The sequence below is a fragment of the Hippopotamus amphibius genome, chromosome 3 (assembly GCF_030028045.1).
Source record: "Hippopotamus amphibius kiboko isolate mHipAmp2 chromosome 3, mHipAmp2.hap2, whole genome shotgun sequence".
Lineage (NCBI taxonomy): Eukaryota > Metazoa > Chordata > Mammalia > Artiodactyla > Hippopotamidae > Hippopotamus > Hippopotamus amphibius.
This window is the reverse complement of record NC_080188.1, coordinates 172,945,712-172,973,313: the sequence shown is the minus strand read 5'-3', so window position 1 is coordinate 172,973,313 and position 27,602 is coordinate 172,945,712. Positions and strand designations below refer to the sequence as shown.

The following is a 27,602-nucleotide window of genomic DNA, read 5'->3' as shown; positions in this document are numbered from 1 at the left end:
TTGGGTCATATGGACATTTTAACAATACTGATTTTTCCAATCCACAAGCATAGAATATTTTTCCATTTATTTGTGTCTTTTTAATTTCTTTCATCAGTGAATTACAGTTTTCAGTGTATGAGTCTCACCTCCTTGGTTAAATTTATTCCTAGGTATTTGATTCTTTTTGATGCAATTGTAAATGGGATTGTTTCCTTATTTTCTCTTTGTGCTATTTTGCTATTAGTTTATAGAAATGCAACAGATTTTTGTATTTATATTTTATATCCTTCATCTTTACTGAATTTATTAGTTCTAACAGTTTTTGATAGAGTCTTTAGGATTTTCTATATATAATATTATGCCATCTGCAAATAGGGACCGTTTTACTTATTTCTTTCTAATTTGGATGACTTTTCTTTCTTGCCTAATTGCCCTGGCTAGTAGTTCCAGTAATATAGTGGATAAAAGTGGTGAGAAATGGGCAATGTTGTCTTATTCCAGATCTTAGAGAAAAAGCTCTTAGCTTATCATTAAGTATGATATTATCTGTGGACTTGTCATTTGTGGCCTTTATTATGTTATGTTCCCTCTATACACATTTTGTTGAGAGTTTTTTCATAAATGGATGTTGAATTTTGTCAAATGCTTTTTCTTCATCTATTGAGATGATCATATGATTTTTATCCTTTGTTTTGTTAATGTGGTGTATCACATTGATTGATTTGCTGATGTTGAACTGTCCTTGAATCCCTGGAATAAATTCTACTTGACCAAAATGTATGATCCTTGTAATGTTGAATTCAATTTGCTAATATTTTGTTGAGGATTTTTGCATCTATGTTTATAAAGGGTATTGGCCTGTAATTTTATTTTCTTATAATGTTCTTGTCTGGTTTTGGTATAAGTGTATGGGTGGCCTCATAGAATGAGTATGAAAATCTTTTTCCTATTTTTTGGAAGAGTTTAAGAAAGATTGGTATTAATTCTTTAAATGTTTGGTAGAATTTGCCATTGAAGCCATCTGGTCCTGGGCTTTTGTTTGTTGTGAGGTTTTTGATGATTAATTCAATCTCTTTATTAGTAATTAGACTGTTAAGATTTTCTATTTCTTCATGATTCTGTCTTGGTAGGTTATATATATGTTTCTAGAAATGTATCCATTCTCTCTAGGTTGTTCATTTTTGTGTATAATTGTTCATAGTAGTCTCTTATGCTCCTTTGTGTGGTATCAGTTGTAATGTCTTTTCATTTCTAATTTTATTTACTTGAGTCTTCTTTCCTTTTTTGACTTGGTCAGTCTAGCTAACAATTTGTCTATTTTTTTTTTTAACCTTTCAAAAAACAGCCTTTGGTTTCTTTGGTCTTTTCTATTGTCTTTTCAGTCTCTATGTCATTTATTTTCACAATCTTTGTTATTTTCTTCCTTCTACTAACTTTGGCCTTACTTTGTTGTTCTTTTCTAGTTCCTTGAGGTGTAAAGTTAGGTTGTTTATGTAAGATCTTTGTTTTTTATTAATGTAGCCATTTATTGCTATAAACTTCCCCTTAGAACTGCTTTTACTAAGCCCCACAGGTTTTTGTATTTGTGTTTCCATTTTCATTTGTCTCAAAATATTTTTGATATCTTCTTTGACCTGTTGGTTGTTCAGGAGCATGTGGTTTAACCTCCATGTATTTATGAATTTTCCAGTTTTCTTCTCATAATTGATTTCTAATTTCATACCATTGTAGTCAGAAAAGATGTGTGTTATGATTTTAGTCTTTTTAAATTTATAAAGATTTGTTTTGTGGTCTAACATATGATCTCTCCTGGAGAACGTTCCATGTGCCTTTGAGAAGTATATTCTGCAGCTGGAGGGGATGTTCTGTAAACATCTGTCATGTCCATCTGGTCTAACATGTAGTTTAATGTTTCTTTGCTGATTTCTGTCTGGATGATCTATCCATTATTGAAAGTGGGGTATGGAAGGTGCCTTCTATTATTGTATTGCTGTCTGTTTCTCCCTTCAGAATGTTAATATTTGCTTTACATATTTTGGTGCTCCTATGTTGGGTGCATAAATATTTATATATGTTATATTTTCTTGATGAATTGATCCCTTTATCATTATATAATGACCTTCTTTGTCTCTTATTGTAGTCTTTGGCTTTACATCTATTTTGTCAGAAATAAGCTACACTATCTTTCTTTTGGTTTCCATTTGCATGGGATATCTTTTTCCATCCCTTCACTTTCAGTATATGTGTTCTTAAAGCTGAAATGAGTCTTGTAAGCAGAACATGGTTGGGTCTTAGTTTTTTGTGTTTGTTTTTAAATCTATTAAGCTGCTCTATGTCTTTGATTGGCCATCTAGCCAATAAGAAGTGAGATCAAGCAACTGTTCTTTATGCTGCAGTGGGATTTGGGATAGAAAATACTTTTGACAGATATCCTGTACTTTAATTAAAGTTTAGCATTTCCTCCACAAAGGAAATAAAAGATAATGCATTATTATGAACTTGCCTGCTTAGATAAATAAAGGCACACAGTGGGAATTTTAAAAGGCTTTGTGGGAACCATGAATTATTAGTCATCCCTTTTCCTTTCTTTCCCTGGTAATGTTTGGCACATGCCCCTCCTCTCTGTCTTAGTTTCTAGAATTAGATAGGGGACTTCTATAGCCTCAAATGGGCATGGATTTTTGTTTATTTATTTTGAATTATTTTTTTTCTGTGGTCTTGTCATTCGTACTTCATGGATTTGGGGGGAGTTTTAGACCAAGGCTTAGCACTGTCATGAAAAGCAGAGTTGGGATGGGTTGAGAAAGTTGAGAAAACTTTACATTTTGTGGTTTTCTAAGGCTATGGAGCTTATCTTTACTAGTATAATTTGGGAGACAATGGAAAAGCACTCTTTTGCTAATGGATGTGATCATTTAAATTTCATCCTTTAAAATACAAATATTTCAGTGAAGAGAAAAGCATGAAGATTAAAATCCCAGATGGAACTGGAAAGGAATTTTGCCATTTTCAAGAACAGAGCTTCTCAAAATGTGCATCCTCTTAGTTCTTTTCAGGATGTCCATGTTGACATTTGCAGTAAAGGTACAAAAGCAATGGTGAATGAAACTGCTGGCATTGTAACTTAAATAAAGGCAGTCTCATCAAATGATACTAGTAGTCATGTATTCATCATTACATACTTGAACCTAAACACACACATACATGCATGCTAGCTTCATGAATGTCCTTGAAGCAGTAAAATTTACTAATTTTATTGGATCTTGATCCATGAGTACGTCTTTTTAATATGCTGTATGATGAAATGAAAAGTACATATAAAGCATGTTTAAGGTTACCAAAGAATGATGGCCTCAGAGAAAAATACTTTTGTGATTGAGTTGTGAATTGAACTAGCCACTTTTTTCATGGGACTGAATTTTTCTTGAAAGAACAACCAACAGACAAACTATTGTTGCTCAGCTTTTAGTGTTTGGCAGACATTTTCTCAAAAAAAAAAAAAAAAAAAAGAAAAGAATACAGCAAGCCTGCCTCTTCAAGGAAAATAACTGACAGTATTTGTTACCAATGAAAAAAATTTAAGCTTTCAAATGAAATTTGGAATTTTGAAAAACTTGTATTTGTCATCATCAGGTTGACAGCTTTCCAATATTTAAAGACTTTTCTGATGAGACTTGTGGTGATATTAACAAATATGATGTTTTGATATGGTATAATAAAAAGTGTCAAAATATGGAAGATCTGAATAACTCAGTGGTCCCTTATTTTCCAGATGGATGACCAATACATGATGTTACAAAATCATAAAGAGTAAAAAGATCCATTCAAAGTACAATATAGAACACTGGATTTTAATGTAACTGAGTATGAAAAGTTTATTGATATGGTCAGATTCCAGCTCGTAATTAACCTTTAAGAAGGTACATTTGTTGAGTTTAGTGTGGTACCAAAGAAGAATATTGACAATTATCACAACAGATTGAACACAGAAGAAAATACAAGAATGCAGCTCTCTTCTGCTAAGCCAGAAACTCAAGAGATTTGCCAAAAGGCAAAGCAATGTCATTCTTCTTACTAAATCTGTTTTGTTGTGGAACATATAGTGATTGTCATACAAATGTTATTTATATTATATATAATGGATTTATTTCTGTTATCTTTAAATGAAATAATACATTTAAATTTTCTCAGTTTTAATTGCTAAAGTGGTAACTATCATTAGATGTAAGGCACATAAATACAGAGACACAATCATTTTTAAGAGTGTGAGAGGGTCCTGAGACTGAAAAGTTTGAGAACTGTTGTTTGAAACCAACTTTCTGACTTTAAAAATGGGTAGCAGAGGCCATGAGGTGACTCATCCCGAGTTGCAATTGTGACTAGATCTTATTTCAGCAAACCACTTCCAATATTTTCACTGTTTGTCTTTCTTTTATTACACTACTATCATTACTGCCTTCAGGTAAATAAGTCACTCTCCAATGAGAAATCTGGGTGGGAGCATATTCTGAAGGAGGTCAGCTGAGGTAGTGTTTTCTTACTGCTTGGGAGCCAGAGGGCCTCTTGCAGGTTCTGGTCCCTCCATCTGCAGAGATGCGTGCTGAGGGGAGACGAGGGGGTGCAAGTGGAGGAAGAATACTACCTGCTTCCAATTTTCTGCCTCTTGCTCCAAAATACAGTGAGATTTTCCTTGTCCCTTGACTTTTCCTCCAGGGAGTTTGCACGTTGGAAAGTGAACAACCTGGCTTTAGAAAGGAAGGACTTCTTTAGTTTGCCGTTGCCTCTTGCCCCAGAGTTTATCCGGAACATCCGCCTCCTTGGAAGGAGACCCAACCTGCAACAGGTCACTGAAAACCTGATCAAAAAGTATGGCACTCACTTCTTACTTTCTGCCACTCTTGGAGGTAAGCAATACCATGACGCTACACTCATTGGTTGCCAGGTCATCAAAAATAGTTTCGGGACCCATTGACTATAGCTTCAATACTCTTCATGGGTCTGTTATTCTTCCTGGCCTATTATTGACTGGGAAACGTTTTCTTCCTGGTTCATTTGTCAACAGTGTAATCTCTGGACATCCAAATTCACCCCAGAACATTGCTATTTGTTCATAAGCATTCTCCTGGGGAGGGGGTGTGGGATAAGGAGGTTGGGGGACAGACTCCTTCTAAGCACTTGCCAGCAGGGGGCGCTCCCAGTTTTCTTTTGACTGAGCCATCTAACCCTGAGGTTTCTCCATATCCCAATTCTGGCTGTGGCTACAATAGTCAGACCTATAGGCAAAGAAGTCAATGTCCGTTGAGCCCCTGACTTCTCTGCTTCCACTCTATAGAGACTAGTAACCAGCCAAACCAATTCCAGTGATTCTGGGCTGGATGGAGGCAAAGGTAGCAGGGGAATGGCGCAACCTACGGCTAGGACCCAGTGCAGAATCGAGAGCTGGGAAGAGGCAGTATTCTCTCTGCCCTGGGAAGAGGAAAGCAGGATTTATTATAACATTTAGCCCACTGTCTGATGGACAAAAAGGAACTCTCCAAGGGTTCAGGCCAGCTGCTGGTGGGTGGTAGGTGTTGAGTGTTTGATGGGGAGAAGGGAGGTTGAGCTTCAAGGCTTTTGCCCTTTCTTAGGGAGCAGAAATATCCACAGTGACTTCTTATAAACAACTTGAAAGAGAGAATTTTATCTTCCCCATGGAGGTAGATCGCCTGAGACAGAGATCAATAGAGGATGTTAAATGGATGAGCTGGAGGGGCGGGGCTGAGCTTTGGGAGATTACAGAAGGAAGGAGGAGGAGGGCCTCTCTGGCAGTGGTGCCCTTATCCTGGGGCACAGTCTGATGAAATTGTTCTGAACATGGTGGAGCTGGGAAGAGGCCGTCAGCAGGGGCCACGGGCTCCCTCTTAGCTTGGTCTCCCCTGGCGAAGCCTTTCAGATTCTTCTTGGTAGGGGATTAGGGATCCAAAGCCCTCACCAGTGCACCCGTGTTGTTTGCTACAGGAGAAGAATCCCTGACCATTTTTGTGGACAAGCGGAAACTGAGCCGAAAGTCAGAGACGGCAGGAAGTGTCCCTGTAGTTGGGGGCAGTGGGAACAGCTCTGCCGTGTCCCTGGAGACCCTGCACCAGCTGGCGGCCTCCTACTTCATCGACAGAGAGAGCACCCTGAGACGGCTGCACCATATCCAGATAGCCACAGGGGCCATCAAGGTAAGGGCCTGAGTGGCCCTGGGGGAGGGAGGGCAGACAGGCAGAGAAACCAAGGGGGAGGGTTGGATGTTCGCCGGCTCCATGGCAGCCAGGCCTGGCTGACAGAAGTGGGAAAGAAGCTTTCTGATGTGAGCACAGCCCTAAACCAGCTCTGAAACATGGTCTGCGTCTTCCTTCTGCGGCAAATAGTCACGTGGCATCTAACCTGAGGCAGGCTCTAGCTGAGGGACTGTGGTGAAAGGTGACGAGGGCCCTGCTCTCCAGAGGTTACATTCTAGTGGGGGAATGAAGGTAATAAACAAGTAAAAATCAGCAAAGTAATTCCAGATGATAATATAAAGAAAAGACCTAGTCGTGGGTATAGGTTTCCTGACGTGAGAGAGGAACAGCTAGTATTCGCCAGATGGGTCGAGGGAGAGCACTCTGGGTTTAGACTTTCAGGCTGAGATCTGAACCCTTAGAAGTCAGCTGTATGTAGATCCAAGGGAAGGGTGTTCAGGCAGGGGGAGCAGTAAGTGCTAAGGCCCTGAGGCAGGAACCAGTGTGGTACCTTAATGAAACACAGAGAAGACTGCTGTGACTGCAGTGAGGTGAGCAAGAAGATGCTGGTACAAGATGAAGTTCAGACGTAGGCTGGACCCACACCACACGGCTATGATGAGGAATTTTAATATGTCAAAGTGCAATAGAAAACAGAGGAGTGATATGATTTCACGTGTGTTTGAAAAAGCTCAATAGTTACTGTAACTTTAATAACTATAACCTCCATCCCATGTTCTTTACTGACATCCAGAAGATTTCTAGCACAGCTCACGTTGTTTGAGGGAAGAGAAGTCTAGCGAAGATACTTGAGAACACTGGATATTCTACTTCTAAATATAAAGTTTAGGATGTTGAGGAGAAGTCAGTCTTGTCTTACATCCTGCTTTTATCCCATCCAAGACTCACAAGGAAGTTTTATCCTTCGTTCATTCAGTCATTTGTTCAATAAGTGTTTTTAATTTTTTTTAATTTTACATTTTAGTTGATTCACAATGTTGTGTTAGTTTCAGGTGTACAGTAAAGTTATGCATATTCATATATCTATTCTGTTTCAGGTTCTTTTCCCATATAGTTTATGACAGGGTATTGAGTATAGTTCCCTATGCTATACAGTAGGTCCTTGTTGATTATCTGCTTGACATATTGTAGTGTACATATGCCAATCCCAATCTTACTCAATACCTACATGTGTCAGGCACTGTTCTGGGTACTGAGAATCCAAGAGTGAACAAAACATGTAAAGTCCCTGCCCTCGTGAAGCTGAAATTCTAGTCGTGGAGACATCATTAAATACATATATAGTGTCAGGCGGGATTAATGGTGTAAGCACATGGAGCCAGAGAAGAGGATATAGGGGCATGGGGACATGGGACTTTAGGGTAAGACCAGACAGAGGTCTGAATGAAGCGAGGGAGTGAGCCACATGGGTACCTTGAGTGAGCGCATTCTAGACAGAGCGGGGAGTGAGTGCAGCTGCCCTGAAGTGGGAGTGTGCTTGGTATGATCCAGGAGCACCTGTAGTGTAGCTGGAAGGGAGTCAAAAGAGGGGTGGGGGGGGGGCAGATGAGGCTACAGTAGTCACAGGGGCCAGATCATAAGGGTATTACCTACCGACTAGGGAAGAGAGGAGAAAGAGGAGGGATCCTGGAGACGAGTGCAGTCGTTACTGCCCTGGTCAAGGTGAGAAACAAACGACGGTGGCCTGGACAAAGCTGGTGCTATAGAGCTTGTGAGAAGTTCGCAGGTCCAGGTTTTGATGGTAGACCCTATCCAGGGTGGGCTAAGAAATTGGAGGAAAGGAGTCAAGATTAACCATGAGATTTTTGGCCTGAGCAACCTGATGAACAGTGATTTCATTAACTGAGAAGGATGACACTGGGGGAAGGTGCAGATCTGAAATAAATGAATTAAGAGTTCAATTTTAGACATATTGGATTTGACATTCCTATTAAATATCTAACAGGCAGTTGGATATAAACACTAGGATTTCAAGAAAAAGGTCATGATTGGAGATTTAAGTTTGGCGTACAAGTATATCCATATGTGTAGTTGGTATTTAAAACTATGGGAAAGGATGAGATGAGATCACTTGAGGACTGAATGCAGCTAATCAAGTGGCCCTAGGGCTTTGCATTTTGAAGCACATCAATTCTCAGAAATGGGCCAGAGGAGATAGGTTCAACAAAGGAGGCTGAGATAGAGCATAAAAGTATGAAGAAAACCAAGCTGGATCACAAAGCCATGTGGAGAAAGTGATTCACAGAAGAAGGTGCAGGCAACTGTAGAGCCGTCAGATTGAGAACTGACCTTCAAGTTGGCAACAGGGAGGTAACTAGTAACCTAGATAAGAGTAGTTTCAGTGGCATGAAGGGTACAAAAGGATGAGTGGAGAAGGTTCAAGAGAGAGAGCACAGTGAGGCATCAGAATAGTAGAGATAATCCTTTAAAGGTCTTGCTGTAAAGGCAAATAGAAAAAATAGGTGATAGCTAGAGACTGATGTGGGGTCAGGGGAGCTTGTGTTTTTGTTTTTAAAATGGGAGATACTCCAGAATATTGGTATGTTGATTACCATGACTCAGTAGGGAGGGGGAAAGCGACAGTGCAGGAGAGACAGGAGATCATTGCAGAAGCAGGCAAGCAGGTGGGAGAGGTTGCTATTCCAGGCACAAGTGGAGCCACAGGTCTCACGCAGGAGCCTGAACACTTCATCCTTTGTAGCAGGAGGTGGTACAGAGCACACAGCACACATGCAGTGAGATGGCAGATGTGGTGGTGAGACGATGTGGATGTTCTTTTGTGATTTATTCCATTTCCTTGATGAAAAAAGCAAAGTCTGTGGCTAACCAGAAGAAGGAATTGTTGAGAAAAGAATGCATGAAATGGTTGTTCAGAGAGTTAAGGTTGTCAGTTGACTAGTTGGGCAGCACCGAAGGCCCATTTTACACTCATGGTCATAATTATAACATGAGACCAGTCAGCAGGGTTGTGAGTTTTATCAGCTACATTCAGCACTTCATGTTCAGACGGGCGTGGGATAGATGGAGAGTTGGATTTAACCAAGGTGTGTGTGTGTTTGTGTACAAGATAAAGAAAAAATAGGCAAGGTAGTTGAGAGTATATAGAAAGGAGTGATTACAGTGATGGATCTAGGGATTTGAGACCGTAGGAGATGATAGGAAGTGAAAAGTTGGCCAGATCAAAAGATTGGAAGTCCAAGTAGGTTTGATGACTTGCAATAGGAAGGAGACTAGAGGAGGTACAAGTGAGTGTGTGATGCTTAATATTGCAATTACAGAGGGTCGGGTTCTGGGGCACAGCCATGGGCATGGGAGGCTAAGATGGGGTTGGGTAGAGGGCAAGATAAGGAGGTGAGGAGGCCAGGGCACTGGGAGCCCAGGGTATTAGAGGGTCACCTACATGGATGCTGAAGTCAGGAGGAATGATATAGACCTGGTGGTGGTGAGCAAGCTAAATACAGAAAATCCTCAGTGAGGGAGGGGGAGGAACAAGAAAAATAGATGGCAACACAGAGGAATAGTGGATGGTAGTCCTGATGGTTAGAGAGCAAGGAGGACCAATGTTCAGGACATCATGGTGGAAGACCCACCTTACTTCATGCCAGTGTAAGCTGTGGGAAGGCAAACAGCCACTTCTAGAGAAGACTGCAAGGGAAACCGTGTCCTCAGGAGCTGCTAGGTTGTGCTTAGAACAAAAAGGTGAAGCAGACTCTTGAGAAGAGATTGAGGTTATAGATGTCCTTGCAGAGGACGGAGCATGAGATTCAGAGAGCATGATGGAGGTTAAGTGAAGAGAAGGGGTCAGATTAGGGAATGTCCAGTGTCTACAGTGAGAGTCTGAGAGAGGAGGAAGACAGATGTTCAGATGGACTACGGTACATTTGGGAGGCTGGTATCTTAGCTTAAAATGATAAAAGGAGGACTGTAGTAGCACAGAGTGGGTTTTACCAAGAAGGCAGAACTCTATGGAAGCCTCTCTCCCCCATCAGTCCTCTAGTGGGTTGTGTCAAAGTTGCAGAAGAATTGGTTTATCCATTCACAAAAGGTAGGCCTGGATCAATAACTCCATGGTCCCAATAATGTCCCTTCCTATCCTTTGACCTGACCAACTTTTCACTTCCTATCACCCCTTCATGGCCTCATTGTCTTTTTGCCCAACTTAGATCTCTCGAGCCATAACTATAATCACTCACTTGCATGTGTCTTTAGCTTACCCTTGGCATCCTCTTCACGCCCGCGACCATTCTGGTAATTCAGAACCTTATCAACTCTTACCTGATTTTCTTGCATTACTGGTCCATTCCCATCCACTCTCAGCTCTGCTCCCTGATTCACCATCTGTGCTGCTTGCATGAGTACAAATCGTCACATCGTATCATTCCCCTGCTTAAAATCCTTCAGTGGTTCCTGACTGTGTATCGGATGACCACCGCCTCCCATCCAGGGTGGTAGTGTGAGGCACTGGAAAGAACCCAAGACTCTGAGCTCTGTCACTGCTCGTGGCAAGGCTTTGAACAAATTACCAAGCTTCTCTGAACCCCAGTTTGCTCCTTCTAAAATTGTTGAACAGTTAGGATAATTTGTAACATGAAGGATTTCTGGGAAGGTCAAGTAAGAAAATAGAGAGAGAGCATAAGCCACAGCACAACTGGCCCTTGAATGGAGTTAATTCCTCTCCTTAACAAAATGGGAAGGCAATTGAAGACCTACTAGCCCTATCGTCTTTTTAGTTTCAGCTCCAAACAATCCTTTTACACTCTTCTTAACCCTTGTTTCCCCCCTCAACCCTTTACTTACCATTTATGCCATGTAAGCCAGTCCTACCTACCTCCTAGTCTTTGTTTAATATGCCATGCTCTCGTGTCTCCCTTCCCTGGTCCCTGCTGTCTGTTTTGCTTGCAATGCTTGCCTGTTCACCGGAGTGGCTCTTCCTAACCCTTTTCTGCTTGGCCCAAAAAGGTAACTCTTTTGTGAAGCCTTTCCTGACTCCCAAGGTAGTTCAATGCCCCTTTTCAGTGTTTCAAGCACATGCCTCCTCTATAGGGACTATCATTTAAACTGATTGCTGGCTAACATAAGGGCCTCTGAGACTATGAGGAGGACTGGGTCTTAGGCATCTTTGCCTAAGAGTTCCCAGTAAGAGTAAAGAGCTTGCCACATTATGGGTCATGAGTAAATGTTGGTTGGGTGAATGAATGAATGAGCCACTGACCCCGCTTTTCACATGGATTGGGCTCTTCTCAGTGTGTGTACAAGTGCATAGAAGCATGTTGAGTTGAAAGAAACAAGGTAGCTTGAGTATCAAGATGGTTTGTTAGGAGGACTCTGGTGAAGGACACCATAGATCTCTAAGAACAAGACACTAGACCCAATCCAGACACGTGGGCATCGTAAAAGGACAGTAACAATCCCAGGTTACTCTGTTTCTTGTTGGAACACGTCTCTACTTTTTCATCTCTACCTGCTTCGTCTTTCCACTTCTCTTGTTGAAATTCTTTCCTCTGTTTATTCTAGACTTTCTGTAGACTTCAGCCTACATTTAGCTTTGTCTTGCTCTGAAGTTGACTCTGGCCCTGACTGAACATCATCTTTCTGTGTTATCTCTCAGCCAGTGTTATCAGGACAAGGACCTCTCTCTCGTTCACTGTAGTATCCTCAGTTCTTGGTACATAGTAGGTGCTTGATAATTATTCTGAATTTTGTAAGTGCCCACAAACACCCCTTAATTTTTTTTCTCTCATATCATAGTTCTAAATTCCCTGGAGAAAAAAATCTGGTTCAGGATCCACCTTAGTCCAACATAAAGAGTGGGAGTTACTTACTGGACTCACTTCTTTTGCAAAGACTGTGGGTGTTCGGGTGAGAGGTGGGCAGGCACTTAAGCCCACGTCTGTTATAGTGTCTGTAGATGCACGTTCTAGAACTAGAGCCACTGCCCATCTCCTCCAAAGAAGGGCCTCCATCCTTGGAAGCCTCTTCTTGGAACTCCTCAATCCCACGTGGAATGACACTTTTTTTTTTTTTTTTTTTTTTTTTTTTTTTTTTTTTGGCCCACGGGCTTAGTTGCTCCGCGGCATGTGGGATCTTCCTGGAGCTGGGATCGAACCCGTGACCTCTGCATTGGCAGGCAGATTCTTAACCACTGCGCCACCTAGGAAGCCCTCCCACGTGGAATGAGAGATGACCATTCAGCTTCCACTGAGCAGCTTGGCTGGGTTGTTCCTGTTGGGAGCATCATGGGAGTCTCCCCATGGGGTGCAGCTAAGAGAACCATGAAAAACACGGCACTGAGTGTCTTCTCCCACCTCTGCTCCCCCAAGCCCTCATCTCCACAGACCTTAGTGAGGTCTGCAGACTTGCGTGACCTGTCCGAGGACACACCCCTAGACTAAGGAGCAAAGGGAGGTGTTGGCGTCCCATCCCTCAGCTCTGCTCCCTTGACAGGGCTGACCTGATCATTTTGTCCTGACAGCAATGTGTCCCACAGGAGACCAGCTCTTTGCTTTAACACACAGCATTTGCAGATCCAGACAGCAAGAGCCCCCCGCAGCACACCCTTGCAAACTCGCACTCTTCTGCTGGTGCTGAAGCCCTGCCATCTACTTCCCTCTACTGAACGTGCCTTCGCAGGGGTGAAGCTGGCTTCCAGCATGGCCATTACTCGGGCTGGAGATAGGTGGGGGTGCTGGGTTCTGCCCAGCTACTCAGCCTTGGTGAAGGAAAAACCCTCGAGCATATCTTCCTGCTTCTTATTTAAGCTAAGGTGCTCTTACTTTCTACCTTTTGGTAGCAACTTCTTTTCACTAACGTGGAGAAAGAGGCCTCCTGCCCCCTTTTGTTTATCCAACACATGCACAAGACCTCACTGAACATCGCCCTCTGTTGCAAGGTTTACCCTGGTCAGCACGCACTTCTGTTACAGGATTTGTCACATTAGACTGCAGCTGTTTACATGCCCATCTCCACCTCCCCACACAAAACAGGAGAGCTTTAGAGCAGTGGGGACTCTGTCACATACGTACAGTTCCAGGTCCTTTCACAGTGTTGGGTGTGTGGTGAGACACTCACTAAAATGCCTGATAGCGGAAGGCAGGCTACCTGGGTTAGTGGGAGACAAACTCCCAAGTGAGAAGACCAGGGATTGGGTTTCAGCCTTAATACTTACTATTCCTATGACCCTGAGAAGTTAGTTATTGAACTGCATGACATGGACTTGCCAACTGTTTGACTCACCTGTACCCAGGGCTTATATTTAGCTGATATGGCCATATCAGTTCTTAAAATATTAAAACACTTCCATACAAGCTGGTAAATCGTCTTCATCCAATCTGCTGTGTGCCACCCTAACCACCTTTATCCCTCCCCTGGAACCCCAGGATCTCCCCTTATAGTAACCAAAGCACTAATGTAACTCAGGAGGCCCTCAGAACCCTGCTTTGGCACTACGGCTGGCACCTCTTCTGATTAGCGAGCATGCTCCTGTCCTACCTGCTGATACACACCGTGAGTAAGTAACATCTTGTAGCTATCACCCCTTACTCTACTGTAGGATGGGGGTGGCACCAAATGACATAGTTCACGTGAAAACACTTTGCAAACTGTAAAGGGCGGAATACGTATTCCTCCTGTCCATAATGCCCGGGAAGGGACCAGAGCCCTGAAGGAAGGGAGGGGCTTATTTCCTAGCTGTAGCTCACCCTCTACTTAACTGAAGGCTGAGGAAGGACTTGGAGGGGAGGGTTTGAGATGCTCACGGGCGGCCCGAAAAGAGCCCACACAAAAGTTCACGTGGATTGCAGGATGGCAAGAGGGAGCAGTTCTTGCAAGCATCCTTAAAGTGACTTGTCCACACTCCTCCCTGCAGCAGCCTGGGATTCAATATGCAGCTCTTTGAATCACACACACTTTCAGCCACGCTCTCCTGGCCGGCCCTGTTGCACATCATTAGAGCCCATTTTACTTGAGCTTAGCTTCGCTTAGCTTACCCCCCAGGTGGGACAAGAGCAGCCATGGAGTTAAGGGCGGGCGGGGAGAGCAGGCTCGCTGGAGTGAGGGTTTGCACAACCTGGCATTCATGGAAAATTGGATGTACTAATGAACCTGAGATCCATCAGGGCTTTCTGAAGGCAAGACCATCTCTGTCAACAGACCAATTAGCACACAATTATTTTCCCTTTCTGAAAGCTTATCTGAGGCGCTCTTTGAACGTGTGCGCCTGAGTGAGCTGCACTTTCCATTACCTCTGCGGGCCCTCTTTATAATCCGCCAAAGCTGTCTGCCTCTTCTACAGGGAGAGGCACGGGGTTCTCTGGACCAAACTGCCAGGGATTCTGGGACTTTCTTCACTCCGGGGGAGGGGTCCTCAGCTCATCCTGCTTATCAAGTCAGTGCTCAGGCAACATCTGCAAGAGGACCCTCTCCAGCTCACCTCCTCCTTCCCACCTCCTTGCTTCTCTAGGGAGGACAGAGGTGGCTCAGAACAGAGCAGCAGTGGAGAGAGCAATGACTTTGGGATCTAGTAAAACCCAAGTGAGCCTTCCTCACTCATGGAGATCTGGCTTGAGTCCTTCCCTCTAACTGGAAATGAGCAGGGGGAATCACAGTCTCTGTCTCTCCCTCATCCCCATCCTTGTGCCACAATTAACAAAGTGGAGCTACTCACATCCTTTTAATGACTTACCTAATTGATTGTCCTCTTGTAGAACTGACCTTTGGAAATAGCAAAGTAAAGGTCAGAAAATTGCATCAGAGCCAGCCCCAGAATGTTGAACAAGATGGCGGTGGGGTGGGGGGGTGGGGAGCAGATGGGTCTGTGATAGATCGGTGGGCACAGTGGTGGGATAAAGGGGAGGAAAGTGGCTGTGCTCTACTCCCTCCCTTGGGAATCATCTGACTTCTACATAAAGCATGTAGCTTTCTCCCTGCCTGGACCTGATGCTGGTGAGTGTTCAACTCAGAAGTGGGTGGATAGAAAAGCCAGAGCAGAACTCAGTGACAGTATGGTGGCCAGCTTACCTGGAGGCGGGGACAGGCACAGCTCCCAAATACCACACCCACCATCCCACTCTGCCCTTCAGCCCACCCCGTTCCAAGAGAGGCAGGCTTCCCCAGAAAAGCTGGGCTAGTCCTTGGCCACGGCTCTTCTTATAGGAATTTTTGCACCATGTAGATAAAGAAGACTCTACCTTGAAGTAAGCCTGGCTCTGCCTTCCCGCCGCAGTCTGACAGCTAGCCAGTCACCAACTCATTCAATAAAGAGACACTATTCAGCACCAAGTGCCCACCTGTGGAGGGAGGGAGGCCCATGTGTAACACTGGGATTATAGAAACATATTTCTACTTGTCTGTAAACTCCTTATGGTGGTGACTGTGTCTTACTCACTGTGAGATTTGGATTCTCCTTGAATATTTGATAAATGAGTAAATGAATGAAGGAATGCATAAACAAGTCAAATGAATCCTAGCCCTGCAGGTAACTAGCTGTTTGACCTTCAAGAAATCATTTAACCTAGCTGGCCTTGGTTTCCTCATCTGTAATATAAGGATAATAATATCTAAAGTCTTACACCATGTTTACATTCTGAAGGAAGGGCAGATCGCTAAAGTACTTTGGATGAACTGGTCTGTTTACACTTGTTTTTTAGAGTGATGTCATCTAAATGGGTTTAACCCATTTTAATTTTCTGCAGCCCTTTGACACGCCCTCACAGGAGACACAGAGGGCATTGAACTGGAGTCTGAGGACTCAGAAGTCAAAGTCCTCTTTCTGCTACTCTTGACAGCTCTGTGGCCTCGGGCACTGTAACTATCTGGACCTTGGTTTCCTTCTCTGAAGAGTGATGGTGGTGAGATTCGTCTCAGAGTTCATGTGGAGGTTAGATGGGATGATCTCGGAGGATGAGCTTGGAAACTGTGCAGAGATTTCCTGCCTCTGTCATGGCCTTGGTCCTGTTTCCCCTCCAGGCCGAGTCTTGCTGCTTCTTATGCACTGAGTCTGTTGCTGCCCCTTGGTTTTGGTCTGCAGTTACCTCTTTTTCTCCCAGTTCTGCCCTTTCCTCCCATCCCTATTCATCCTTCAAGACCAATTTATGAGTCACCTTCTCCAGGAAGCCTTCTCAGACTACTTTAAGCTATAAGGTTCTCTCCTGTCTCTCTCTTTACTGTATTAGTCAGTATCATACCATCTCTCACGTACTCTGTTCTACATGTATTTTTTAAGACTAAGTACACTAAATTCTCTTGAAATACATCACTTGCACTTTGGTATTCACCACGATAACTAGCAAGATGGCAGACAAATATGCTACACACTTTCAAGCCCATGGGGTTATAGATCATGTTGTCCCTTCTTTTTTTTTTTTTTTTGGCCACGCCATGTGGTTTGTGGGATCTTAGTTCCCTGACCAGGGATTGAACCCGGGCCCTCAGCAGTGAAAGGCCAGAGTCCTAACCACTGGACCACCAGGGAATTCCCATGCTGCCCCTTCTTTTTCTCAGAGTACCTTCCCTCCCTTCTCTTCCTGTCCACTTTCTACTCATCTTTAAGGACCAACTCAGTTGGTGTCTCCTCTGAAACTCCTTCCCTTGCTTAGAGCTGTGCTCTCCTCTGGGCTCATCATGACATGTTGCTTCTGCTCGATGTGGATGTGTGTCAGTCAGTTGGATGTGCACCTGCCTCCCGCACAGGTTGTAACTTTCTGGAGGACACACTACATAAGTTGTACACCTTTGTGCCCACCTCTCCGCCCCGCCCACCCCAAAGCCTGAAACAGATTACTCATACATTCTCTAATTTATTGAGTATTTACTATGTAGCAGACACCCTGTTAATTGCTATTGACAACATTTTGAGCAAAATAACTACGAACTTACCTCCGCGGACCCTTTAGTATGTAGAGGACCCAGGCTTTAATTAAAAACTCACAGAAAAGGATGAAAAACTGCAAGTTGTATGCTTGTTGCAGAGCAGAGGTGCCCAGAGCTAGGAGAGAAGGTCAGAGGTATCAGGGCCAACTTCCTTGAAGAACTCCAAGAAAGGTACTCTATGAATGTTTGATAAATTGTAGGGAATTGAACAGTGGCTGCTCAATAAATACTCGTTGATTGGTTGATTGATTGTTGGCAAAGCCTCCGGAGAGACTGAGAAGAAAGGGCCTCAGGTCCCCATCATTCTTATTACATAATTATTTCAGTGCATTTAAAGCTCCCCATTTTTCATCTTATACTTTAAACATCAGGGAAAAACTGATAGGCCAACTTTATAATATTTTAAAATGACTCTATGCTGTTTGGGAATATTACATAGCTATAAGAGTTTATGTATATTTAATATACTTATTAAAATATGCAGTAAGCCCATGGCTGATTTTCTCTAAGGACGGCTCAGTGCCGAGGTGGGACTTAAATGTTTAATATTAATAATAATACTCATAACTCATATTTCTCTAGTGCTTTTCATCTTCGGGATCCCTAAAGCCTGTGAGCATCACATCAAGTGGATGCAGCTGGGTTCGAAGTGGGCTGACAGCATCCTCATCTGGCCTCCTCTCTTCCTCTGGGGGAGGGAAAGGGGGAACTCCAGCACGAAGGTCCAGCTTCCTCTGCTTACATTGAGTTTCCTCTTCCCAGACTCAAATTCCCTCTGGCTCCCTCTGGCAGGCTTCCACTTATGGACAACTGCTGCTGCCAGCCCTATACAGCTCATACTCCCTGTCTTAGAAGAAGGGGAGATGTAGCTTCGTACTCCCGGAGTAGGAAGACACATGCCCTTCCTCGGGCTAGTCCAGGACAGGACACAGAGACTGAGATTGGCTGACCGGAAGAGGGCAGTGCAAAGGGCGGTCTTGGCTTGTTATCTAAACCCACCCCCTGCCCTTCCTTCTCTAGGTCACAGAGACCAGGACCGGCCCCCTGGGCTGCAGCAACTACGACAACCTGGACTCGGTCAGCTCTGTCCTGGTACAGAGTCCGGAGAACAAAGTGCAGTTACTCGGTAAGGTGCCCTGTGATGTTTTCACACTTTTCATACCTAGTTTAAAAAAAAAAAAAGTTGGGTCACCAGAACGAAAAAGTCCTGCCTGCCTCATTTGGCTAAACCCTTCTGAAGACAAGAACTACCACTAGTTCTTGGACCTGTATTTAACAATTTTCCATCACTCTTTTGAGAAAATTTCTGACATGATTTACTTTATACCTCAACCATTGCCCAAACCACTCGACACCCAAATCCTCCCACCTCCCAGTCCTTCCTAAGACCTCTGTCACTATCTGACAGCAACAGCACATCCATCTTTATACACCTTGATCTAGTTTGGCGATCTCCTTTGTTGTCCAGAGAACCCTCTGCTTTATCCTAAGTACATGTTGGGGAATAGCTGGCCTTTGCAGAGTGGTTATGGGGCACTGTCTCTAGAGCAACTGAGAGATACACAAACTGTGGGACCATTGGTTACCCTGAGAGTGGTCCCTGATTTCTGTTACTAGTCTGCAGTCTTCAATTGGAGATCAAAGCCAGGAGAAGAGTTTGAGAGGAATGGGAGCCTCAGGCAGAGACAGAACAAGCAGAAACAGAAAAGTGAAAGGAAGGAGAACGAGACTAGGTCTGGAGGTTGGGAGATAAGGGGAGGCACTCAGTTCCTGCTCTCTGTCCCCCAAGCATCCTGGAGGCAGAGCTATGCAGACTGATTCAGACAGAGCTGTTTGGCAATGGGAAAAGTTCATTCTTCTTAAGGCCTGAATTGGACTGTGTTTAAGATATTATTGTCTTGGTATTATAAAATCCATAGCCCTCACCCAGGATCTATGATTACAAATTCCAGGCAACCTGAGCCAGAGGCAACCCCTCAATGCTTTAGGCATCAAGAAACATATAAAAAAGGGGGAAAGACTCCTATATTTTAAGCCACCCAATGCAATTAGCATCCCTCATCTCTTGGGTCCCCGGATGGGCTGGGTTTGTGTCTGGAAATTAGCGATGAGTGAAGTTCAGAGTGTCTGGTGGTTCATTTGGAATAGTTTATGCCACTTAATTTTATAGCCCATCACTCATGCAGACATTGCTCGGGGCACTTATTTTATGGCAATAGGAAATGTTATGGTGAGGAGGAGGGAGCTAATGGGGGAGGTGAAAGGAAAGGACTTGGAGAGGGCTGAGTGTTGAAAGCACGCGTATGTGGACAGGGTGTGTGGGGAGGGCTGCTCAAGTGCCACTGTGGGCACGTTGTCAAGAAAGGAAAAGTTAGGAGCCATTCAGAACAGGAGGTAGATCTCAGACAAGAACAAACATCTACTGCAGCTGCAATTCTAAGTTATATTTTGAGGTCTGCTCAGACTGGGATACGTACTTTGGGTTCTCTGATTTCCTGCCAAGGACAAGGTCAAGGGTGTGACAATAAAGAGCTAGCAGACATTTGACGAAAGGGGATCTCACCCCGTCCAGCAGTCCTCACGTCCCTCAGTCTCCTGGCACAGTTTCTCCCAGTGTCCCTATGGGGGGAGCCTCCTCAAATCAGGCCAGGCTGCAGCCAAAGGCATGCCTGTCCTTCATTCACCTCTTGATATGCTTCCAACAGCCACCCTCTGTGGCTTGAAGCCAAATAGGAGTCTATTCTGCTGCTGGTAAACCAGTATCCACCACAGATGGGTAGGAAAACTGAAGCTTGGAGCAATTTAGTGGATTATATTCAGGACCAGAGGCAGCTAATTAGAAAACTGAGAGACATTCATATCTATCCAGGCTTGACTGATCTTGGGGCATCTACCACCATCCTGCTTTCACATCTCCTTAAGGGTTAAATCCTGAGATGGGCAGCCAGTCCCAGTTACGCAGTATGACCCAATGGGACAAAGAGAGGGTCCGACACCAAGCTGACTTTACCAGCACTGTGACTATGGTCATCAGGCTTGGATTTCCTCATTATAAGAGCCTCAGTATGACCACAATGTTACTTGCAGTCATATATGGAAAGGGCTTGCTGTAGTGCCTGGCCGCTACACACCCACAACACTTGTCCCTACCTCCTAAGCAGAGTAGCCTCCTTGGTTATCAGAGCCAAGGTGGGAGGCCCAGTAGTGTCAGCATTCAGTAATATCCTAGGAGGTCTGCTGCTAATCTCAGAGATGCTAGAAACAGGATGGCTATTGGAGGCAGAGCAAAAAAGCCCATCAAGCCTTGATTCTTCCCCCACGAGGGCTATAAGCTCTTCCTTTATCTGAAATATCGTCCCATTTCCATCCTAGAAATGCTGACATGTAGCCAATAAGCCCTTTCATATGATATGCACACTCTCAATTTGGCTGATGTGAGGGGTTCAACTAAACCTTGAGCTTTGATGTGCCCCATCTGTCACTGGAGCAGCAGTAACCCTCTGTCCCAATCAGCTCTGCAGGATCAGGGCCTGGGGTGGCCATTCTTGGGCCCAGGATGCGCAAGTCAGCAGAACCCCAGCTGGGGACCCTGCAGCCTTGGGTGTGGGAAACCAAGTCCTCGCTGGTCCTGCCCAGGAGTTCCCCGACTCGTCCTTTCCTTAGGCTTGCAGGTGCTGCTGCCCGAGCACCTGCGTGAGCGCTTCGTGACCGCCGCGCTCAGCTACATCACGTGCAGCTCCGAGGGTGAGCTCATCTGCAAGGAGAATGACTGTTGGTGCAAGTGCAGTGCCACCTTCCCGGAATGCAACTGTCCTGATGCTGACATCCAGGCCATGGAAGACAGCCTGCTGCAGATCCAGGACTCCTGGGCCACTCACAACCGGCAGTTTGAGGAGTCAGGTGAGCCGTTGGTTAGCCCAGATTTCCTCCCTGTCAGTGGGAGGTGGCTGTGAGCTGCAGGGCAAGAACCCGGGGCACTCAGTTTGGCTCCTGGCTCAGCCACTTAACTGGGTCTGTGACCTCCCGCAGGTTATATCACCGCTCCAAATCTCAAGTCCTTTTCTTTTGTTGTATATGCAAACAGGCCTAATACCTACCAAAGAGATATGTTTCAAGAACTTAATAAGCGAAGGTAAATATAACTGAGGCCGTCGGCCTTGTCTGTCTTGTTTGCCACAGATCCCACAGTGCCTGCACATAAGGTGCGCAGTGAATATTTGGGGAATGGATGAGACTCATAGCATGTTTCTAAGAGGCACATAGTATATGCTGGTGATTACTTATTGCAGGTATAAGTGATATCAGTGTCACCTTGAGACTTAGATTCAGAGGACTTGGTTTTGAGTTCTTATTCTGTGTTATGGTTTGAATGTGTATATCCCCCTCCAAATCCATCTGCTGAAAATCTAATGCCCAAGGTGATGGTATCCGGAGGTGCTGACTTTGGGAGGTGAGCAGCTCATGAGAGCAGAGCCCTCATGAATAGGATTGGTGCTCATATAAAAGGGGCCCCAGAGAGATCCTTACCTCTTCCACCATGTGAAGACCCAGCAAGAATTCAGCCATCTGCAACCCAGAAGAAGGCCTTCGTCAGAACCTGCCAGCAGCATACTGATCTTGGACTTCCGGCCGCTGGAAATACATTTCTGATGTTTATAAGCTACCCAGTCTGTGGTATTTTGTTATAACATCTTGGACAGACCTAACACACTCTATTATTGATCCTTTGTATGACTTTCATTTAGCCATGTAGCTCCTCAGTGCCTCCATCTCCTCACCTGTACGAGAGGGAAAGTGATAATAGGTGGATGGAGGGCTCATATGGAACAAGGAGAATAAAATTAAAGAACTCTGCATGATATACTCATACATTTCAATACTAAATGAATAATAGTTACATGCATATGTCTCAAAAAACAATATTGGATAAAATGAAGTGAATGAGAAAGGTTATGTATTGTATACATATTTATATAATATACACAATACTATAATAATTTATTAACTATAATACATATTTAGTACTATTTATTTGATCTTTAAAAACATACTAGCCAATACTTAATATTTTTATGGATAAATATATTTCTAGAAAATGTTAAAAAAAATGATAATAAAACATTCAAGAGAGTAGTTACATCTAGATAAAGTTGGAGAGGGAAGTTTAGGGCCTTCAAGTATATTTGCTTTGCCTTGTTTCTTTAAAAACAATCTGAATTCAATATGGCAAAATGGCAAACTCTAGGTGGTAGGCACATGGGAGTTTATCTTGTTATTCTCTGTGCTGTTTTGTATACGCAAGTGTTGTATGAAAAGAACTATGTATATACTACTAGTTGCTAATCTCATTACTAGGTGTGGTTTTTCCAGTCATCTGGGTGGGGGCTGAAGATCCAGGGGCTTGAGAAATCAGAATGAGCTGAAGCCCTAGGCATTGCCATCTCCAGTCTTAGACAAGATGTTCAGTTGCTAAGGAGATCACATTCCGGCCCCGAGCTGCATTGGACCAGTCGTGGTGGGGTGTGTTAGGTAATGCTTGAGTATGTGGGAAAGGGCTTCGGGCTTTCAGCACTATGAATTCCTGCCAGTGAATGAAAGGGGCTATCCGGACCCCCACCAGGAGACCTGATGGTTGCAGGTCTCAAGTGAAAGCAGGTCCATCTGAGCATGAATTCAGAATACACGTTGTACCCAGGAAACTCTGAGGAGAACTCAGACTTGCAGTAGGAACTACGAACTAGAAAGCACATTGCTCCTGGATTAGCTTCAAGAAAAAGAGGGGAATCTGGCCAAGAGGTGAATCTTGAAAGAGAGGAAAGGTGTTCTAGAGTCAGAAGGACATGGAGAGGAGAGAGGCTGGTCTTGGGACTGAAAGCCTTCTAAGAAGACTTCTGAGCTGGGCGCTCTCTCTTCTGTGCCTGCATTTGCCAGCCTTGCCCGCCCTTACCTTCACGAGTGCCTGACACCTTCCCTAAGATGCTGTGGGGTGACTGAAGAAGATTGTACATGAATCGTAAGGAGGTATAAAGGGCAAGAGAGATGCGTCCCAAGGTCACTGGCCACGTGGGTGGTGACAGAGATATGTTTTGAAATTCAGAAGCATGTTAGAAACAGGAAGGATGGGAAAGAATCCCGGAGCCATATCTTATGGCGTGTCAATCATCTCTCAATAAAGCTGTTTAAAAAGAAAGAAATGAAAGGGCCGGGGACAGTGGATGTGAAGCCACCTTCCTCATATAGTGACTGACGGGGAGGCTGAGTCTGGGGTGGGTGGGGTCCTTCTGCCCATCCAGGGTCTGTACAGCCCCCCTCAGCTCAGCCCTCGTGTCCTTACCCACAGAGGAATTCCAGGCCCTGCTGAAGAGGCTGCCGGAGGACAGGTTCCTGAACACCACAGCCATCTCCCAGTTCTGGGCCGTGGATTCCAGGCTCCAGCACCGCTACCAGCAGCTGGGAGCCAGCTTGAAAATGCTGTTCAAGAAGACCCATCGGATCGTCCGCCGGCTCTTCAACCTCTGCAAACGCTGCCACCGGCAGCCCCGCTTCCGCCTGCCCGCGGAGAGGTGAGCACCCCAGACCCCCAAGCCAGAGCCATGCCGCCCACAGCAGTCATTGGGGCGGGGACGACCCCGTCCAACACGGCAGAGCTGGGCGTGCTCATCCATACGTGGCCTCCTAGAGGCTCCTGTTATCTTGACCGACTTGCATGTCATTCTCAATTATGAGTTGTGTCTAAAGTGAGAGAGAGAGTAAAGAGACTCATTTTACTTTTATATAAATTATAGTTGATTCGAATGTCATTCTAATAATACTCTAATTCTCACTTACTCATTTCCATTTTAATAAGTCTTTTAGGAAAGAAAAGGGTCGAGTTAAAGCTTTTACACCAATTGCGTATGATGAGAAACACACACAGTCGATTATTTCCAACAAGCGACTCTGCTCTGAGTCACAGGAGGGGAGCGAGCTGAGAGGCCTTGTGCCCTAGGGAACAGAGTGGGGCTGTAACATCACAGGCCCTCATGCATCCATCCGCTCGTTCACACACGTATCCAACAAGCTTTTATTCATAAGTCCACCTTCTATGTCCTAATACTAAGCAGTGAGGGATATTTGTTAATTGGAGAGATAGAATAAATATACAGGAACATCAAAATTAGAAAATTAGAATTACTATGTGGCAGCTGCTTAAAGCTGCTTAAATTCGCGTTCATGGAACATAAATCAAAGGCCCGGTCTAATAATGGCAAAGGCCAGAGAGAAGAGCCACCCAGGAGGAGGACCTCTTGGCCAGATTGTGAAGGAGGAGATGGAAGTGAGCCAGAGGGTTCCAGGAGGGGGCGCTACCCTTGCAGCAACCCAGGAATGCACCTCTAACTGAGACACAGGTAACAAGAGGTGCGTGAGTGGAGGGGACAGACCAGCAAGGGCTTTTGAGAAAGGGTCATTTTTTTTTTTCCCCCAACAGATGGTTAGGAAATGCTTACCAGGCACTAGGACTGATCCTAGTTTCTGAGAGTATATGTTGGGGAATAATGCAGTGTCCCTGCTCTCATGGCAATTGCAGGGAAGCCATCTTTGAAAAAGTCAACAATAAATGCAGTCCATTTTGATACTGAACATTGCTGCGGATCACATCAAAGCAGGGTGATGTGATAGAGAGGGACTGGGTGGTGCTTTTGACAGGGGAGTCACAGAAGACCTCTTTGAGGAAGTATCATCAGAGCTGAAATCTAAATCCTAAGAGGGAGCCAGCCATAGAAAAGCCCTATCTTTGGTGGGAGAGTTGTAGAAAGGACAGAGACCGTGAAGGGGCAGAGAGGTTGGCACGACCTCGGAAAGTTTGGAGAGCCAGTTGTTGGAAGATCTATTTAAGAGTCTGAAAACCAGATTGGATACGAAAGACGCTGGAGACCTTCTGTAGGCTTTTGAATAAGGTAATGAGGTGGTACCTGGGAGGGATGAGCACAGGTTTGATGTCAAACCTTTCTGGTGCTGTTCCATCAGACACCCAGCCCCTGGCCCTGCTCGGTCATCCCAAAGTGGTACAGCTGGGTTTCCGTCACTCAGAGAACCTGGGACTTTTATCTCCCTCATCAGCTTCCCTGGCTATTTGTCAGTCTCCTGCCACACTCAGGGAAGCAGCAGTGTGTGGCTTCCTGTGGTTCTTGCTTCATTTTTATCTTCCCTCCCAAAGGTCCTTATCCTACTGGTGGAACCGTATCCAGTCCCTCCTCTACTGTGGAGAGAGCACCTTCCCTGGTACCTTCCTGGAACAGAGCCACAGCTGCACCTGCCCCTACGACCAGTCTTCCTGCCAGGGCCCCATCCCCTGTGCCTTGGGCGAAGGGCCCGCCTGTGCCCACTGTGCCCTGGACAACAGCACACGCTGCGGGAGCTGCAACCCGGGCTACGTGCTCGCCCAGGGCTTGTGCCGCCCCGAGGTGGCCGAGTCCCTGGAGAACTTTCTGGGGCTGGAGACAGACCTGCAGGACCTGGAGCTGAAGTACCTGCTGCAGAAGCGGGACAGCCGCATCGAAGTGCACTCCATCTTCATCAGCAACGACATGCGTCTGGGCAGCTGGTTCGACCCTTCCTGGAGGAAACGCATGCTGCTCACCCTGAAGAGCAACAAGTACAAGCCTGGGCTGGTGCACGTGATGCTGGCCCTGTCCCTGCAGATCTGCCTCACCAAGAACAGCACCCTGGAGCCTGTCATGGCCATCTACGTCAACCCCTTTGGGGGCAGCCACTCTGAGAGCTGGTTCATGCCCGTGAATGAGGGCAGCTTCCCCGACTGGGAAAGGACTAACGTGGACGCAGCTGCCCAGTGCCAAAACTGGACTATCACCTTGGGCAACAGGTGGAAGACCTTCTTTGAGACAGTCCATGTTTACCTACGGAGCCGAATCAAGTCCCTGGATGACAGCTCCAACGAGACAATCTACTACGAGCCTCTGGAGATGACCGATCCCTCCAAGAACTTGGGCTACATGAAAATCAACACCTTGCAGGTCTTTGGCTACAGCCTGCCCTTCGACCCGGATGCCATCCGGGACTTAATTCTCCAGTTAGACTACCCATATACTCAAGGTTCCCAGGACTCTGCCCTCTTGCAGCTCATCGAGCTTAGGGACCGGGTCAACCAGCTTTCTCCACCTGGCAAGGTGCGGCTTGACCTCTTCACCTGCTTGCTCCGGCATCGGCTCAAGCTGGCCAACAACGAGGTGGGCAGGATCCAGTCCTCCCTGAGGGCTTTCAACTCCAAGCTGCCAAACCCTGTGGAGTATGAGACGGGCAAACTCTGTAGCTAATGGGGGACCCACTCCAGCACCGGGCAGGGAGAGGATCCATGAATCCGGGGTGCAAAGATCATCTAAGCCCTCACCTTAGTGCCAACACGGTGCTCCCTTAAGACTGTCAGCACCCAGCAGATGGGACTTTGGGGCTTGGACTGAAGCAGGCAGGAGAGAAAGAAACAGCCACTGCACACATACACACACTCACCACGCGTGTGTGCACACATGCACAGAAACACACACACACACACTCGCACGGGGAGGCGACCACTCAGCAGCCTTGAATCTGTAAAGTCGGTGCTTTTTCAAATGAATGCAACTAAGGGAGAGGAGCCAAGGGAGAGATTCAGAAAAAGAACCAGCCAAACCATGCAACACACAAATCCTTAAAAGTGATTCTTAGCGTTCAAGAAAGCAAGAGGGAACAACCATGGGAGGGGTAGGAACGTCGCCTCCCCCTCCGTGGAGTCACTTTTATATTCTTTTTAACCAGATTTCTTAAAATGGCGTTGTTTCGTGATTCCCCACTTTGGTTCTTACTTTTTGTACGCTGTCTTCTCTGAGCCCTCCAGACACGGACTGCTCCTCAAGCCGGCTCCCTTGGGAAACAAGAAGCGACACCCACAGAGGACCCCTCAGGGCAGACAGGCAGCCCTGCTCCCCTCCCCCTCCCTCGGCCCCCTTGCTTCCTTGGCCTCCCCCATTTCAGGGCCTGGCTGCCTCCAAGTTTCCCTCATGGTCTAGCCAGAGCTCCCCTTCCAACAGCATCCTTTCTGTCCAAGAAAGCAGCTCTGTCAAGTTAGAGAGAGATGGTGTATAGGGAAATGTTCTTTTTTTAAAAAAAGAAAAACCAAAAAATATTTATCTTGTGATTGTTTTTCTTGTCCATCTACTCCAGCCACATGGACATATAAGTAAAAACGTGCCTGGTTTAATATATATATATTTTAAAAAGGCATTTTTTAGGGGAAAAATGAGAGAAAAGAGGGGCTGCCTGGATTTTTAAAAACTGCTGTGTGTGTGACATGTTGGTGTGCATGGATGGAGGATATTGCTGTGTAGGAGGCTGGCTGATCAGTGTACACACAAGTGAATGCGTGTCTGGTGTGACTCGTGTGTGTGTGTGTGTGTGTGTGTGTGTGTGTGTGTGTGTGTGTGTGTGTGTCTGAGAGAGAGAGAGAGAGACATT

General features: G+C 45.3%; 1 protein-coding gene across 1 annotated transcript in view; it reads left to right on the top strand.

Moving 5' to 3' along the window:
- BRINP2 (BMP/retinoic acid inducible neural specific 2) overlaps nt 1–27,170 on the top strand; it is a 116,383-nt gene extending 89,213 nt beyond the window's left edge. Inside the window, exons 3-8 of the mRNA XM_057728055.1 lie at nt 4,696–4,886; nt 5,980–6,188; nt 18,135–18,240; nt 20,778–21,014; nt 23,455–23,677; nt 25,312–27,170. Of these exons, the coding sequence (XP_057584038.1) occupies nt 4,696–4,886; nt 5,980–6,188; nt 18,135–18,240; nt 20,778–21,014; nt 23,455–23,677; nt 25,312–26,428 (2,083 nt within the window). The 3' untranslated portion in view covers nt 26,429–27,170. The remainder of the gene's footprint in view (nt 1–4,695; nt 4,887–5,979; nt 6,189–18,134; nt 18,241–20,777; nt 21,015–23,454; nt 23,678–25,311) is intronic.
- The last annotated feature ends 432 nt before the right edge of the window (nt 27,171–27,602 follow it).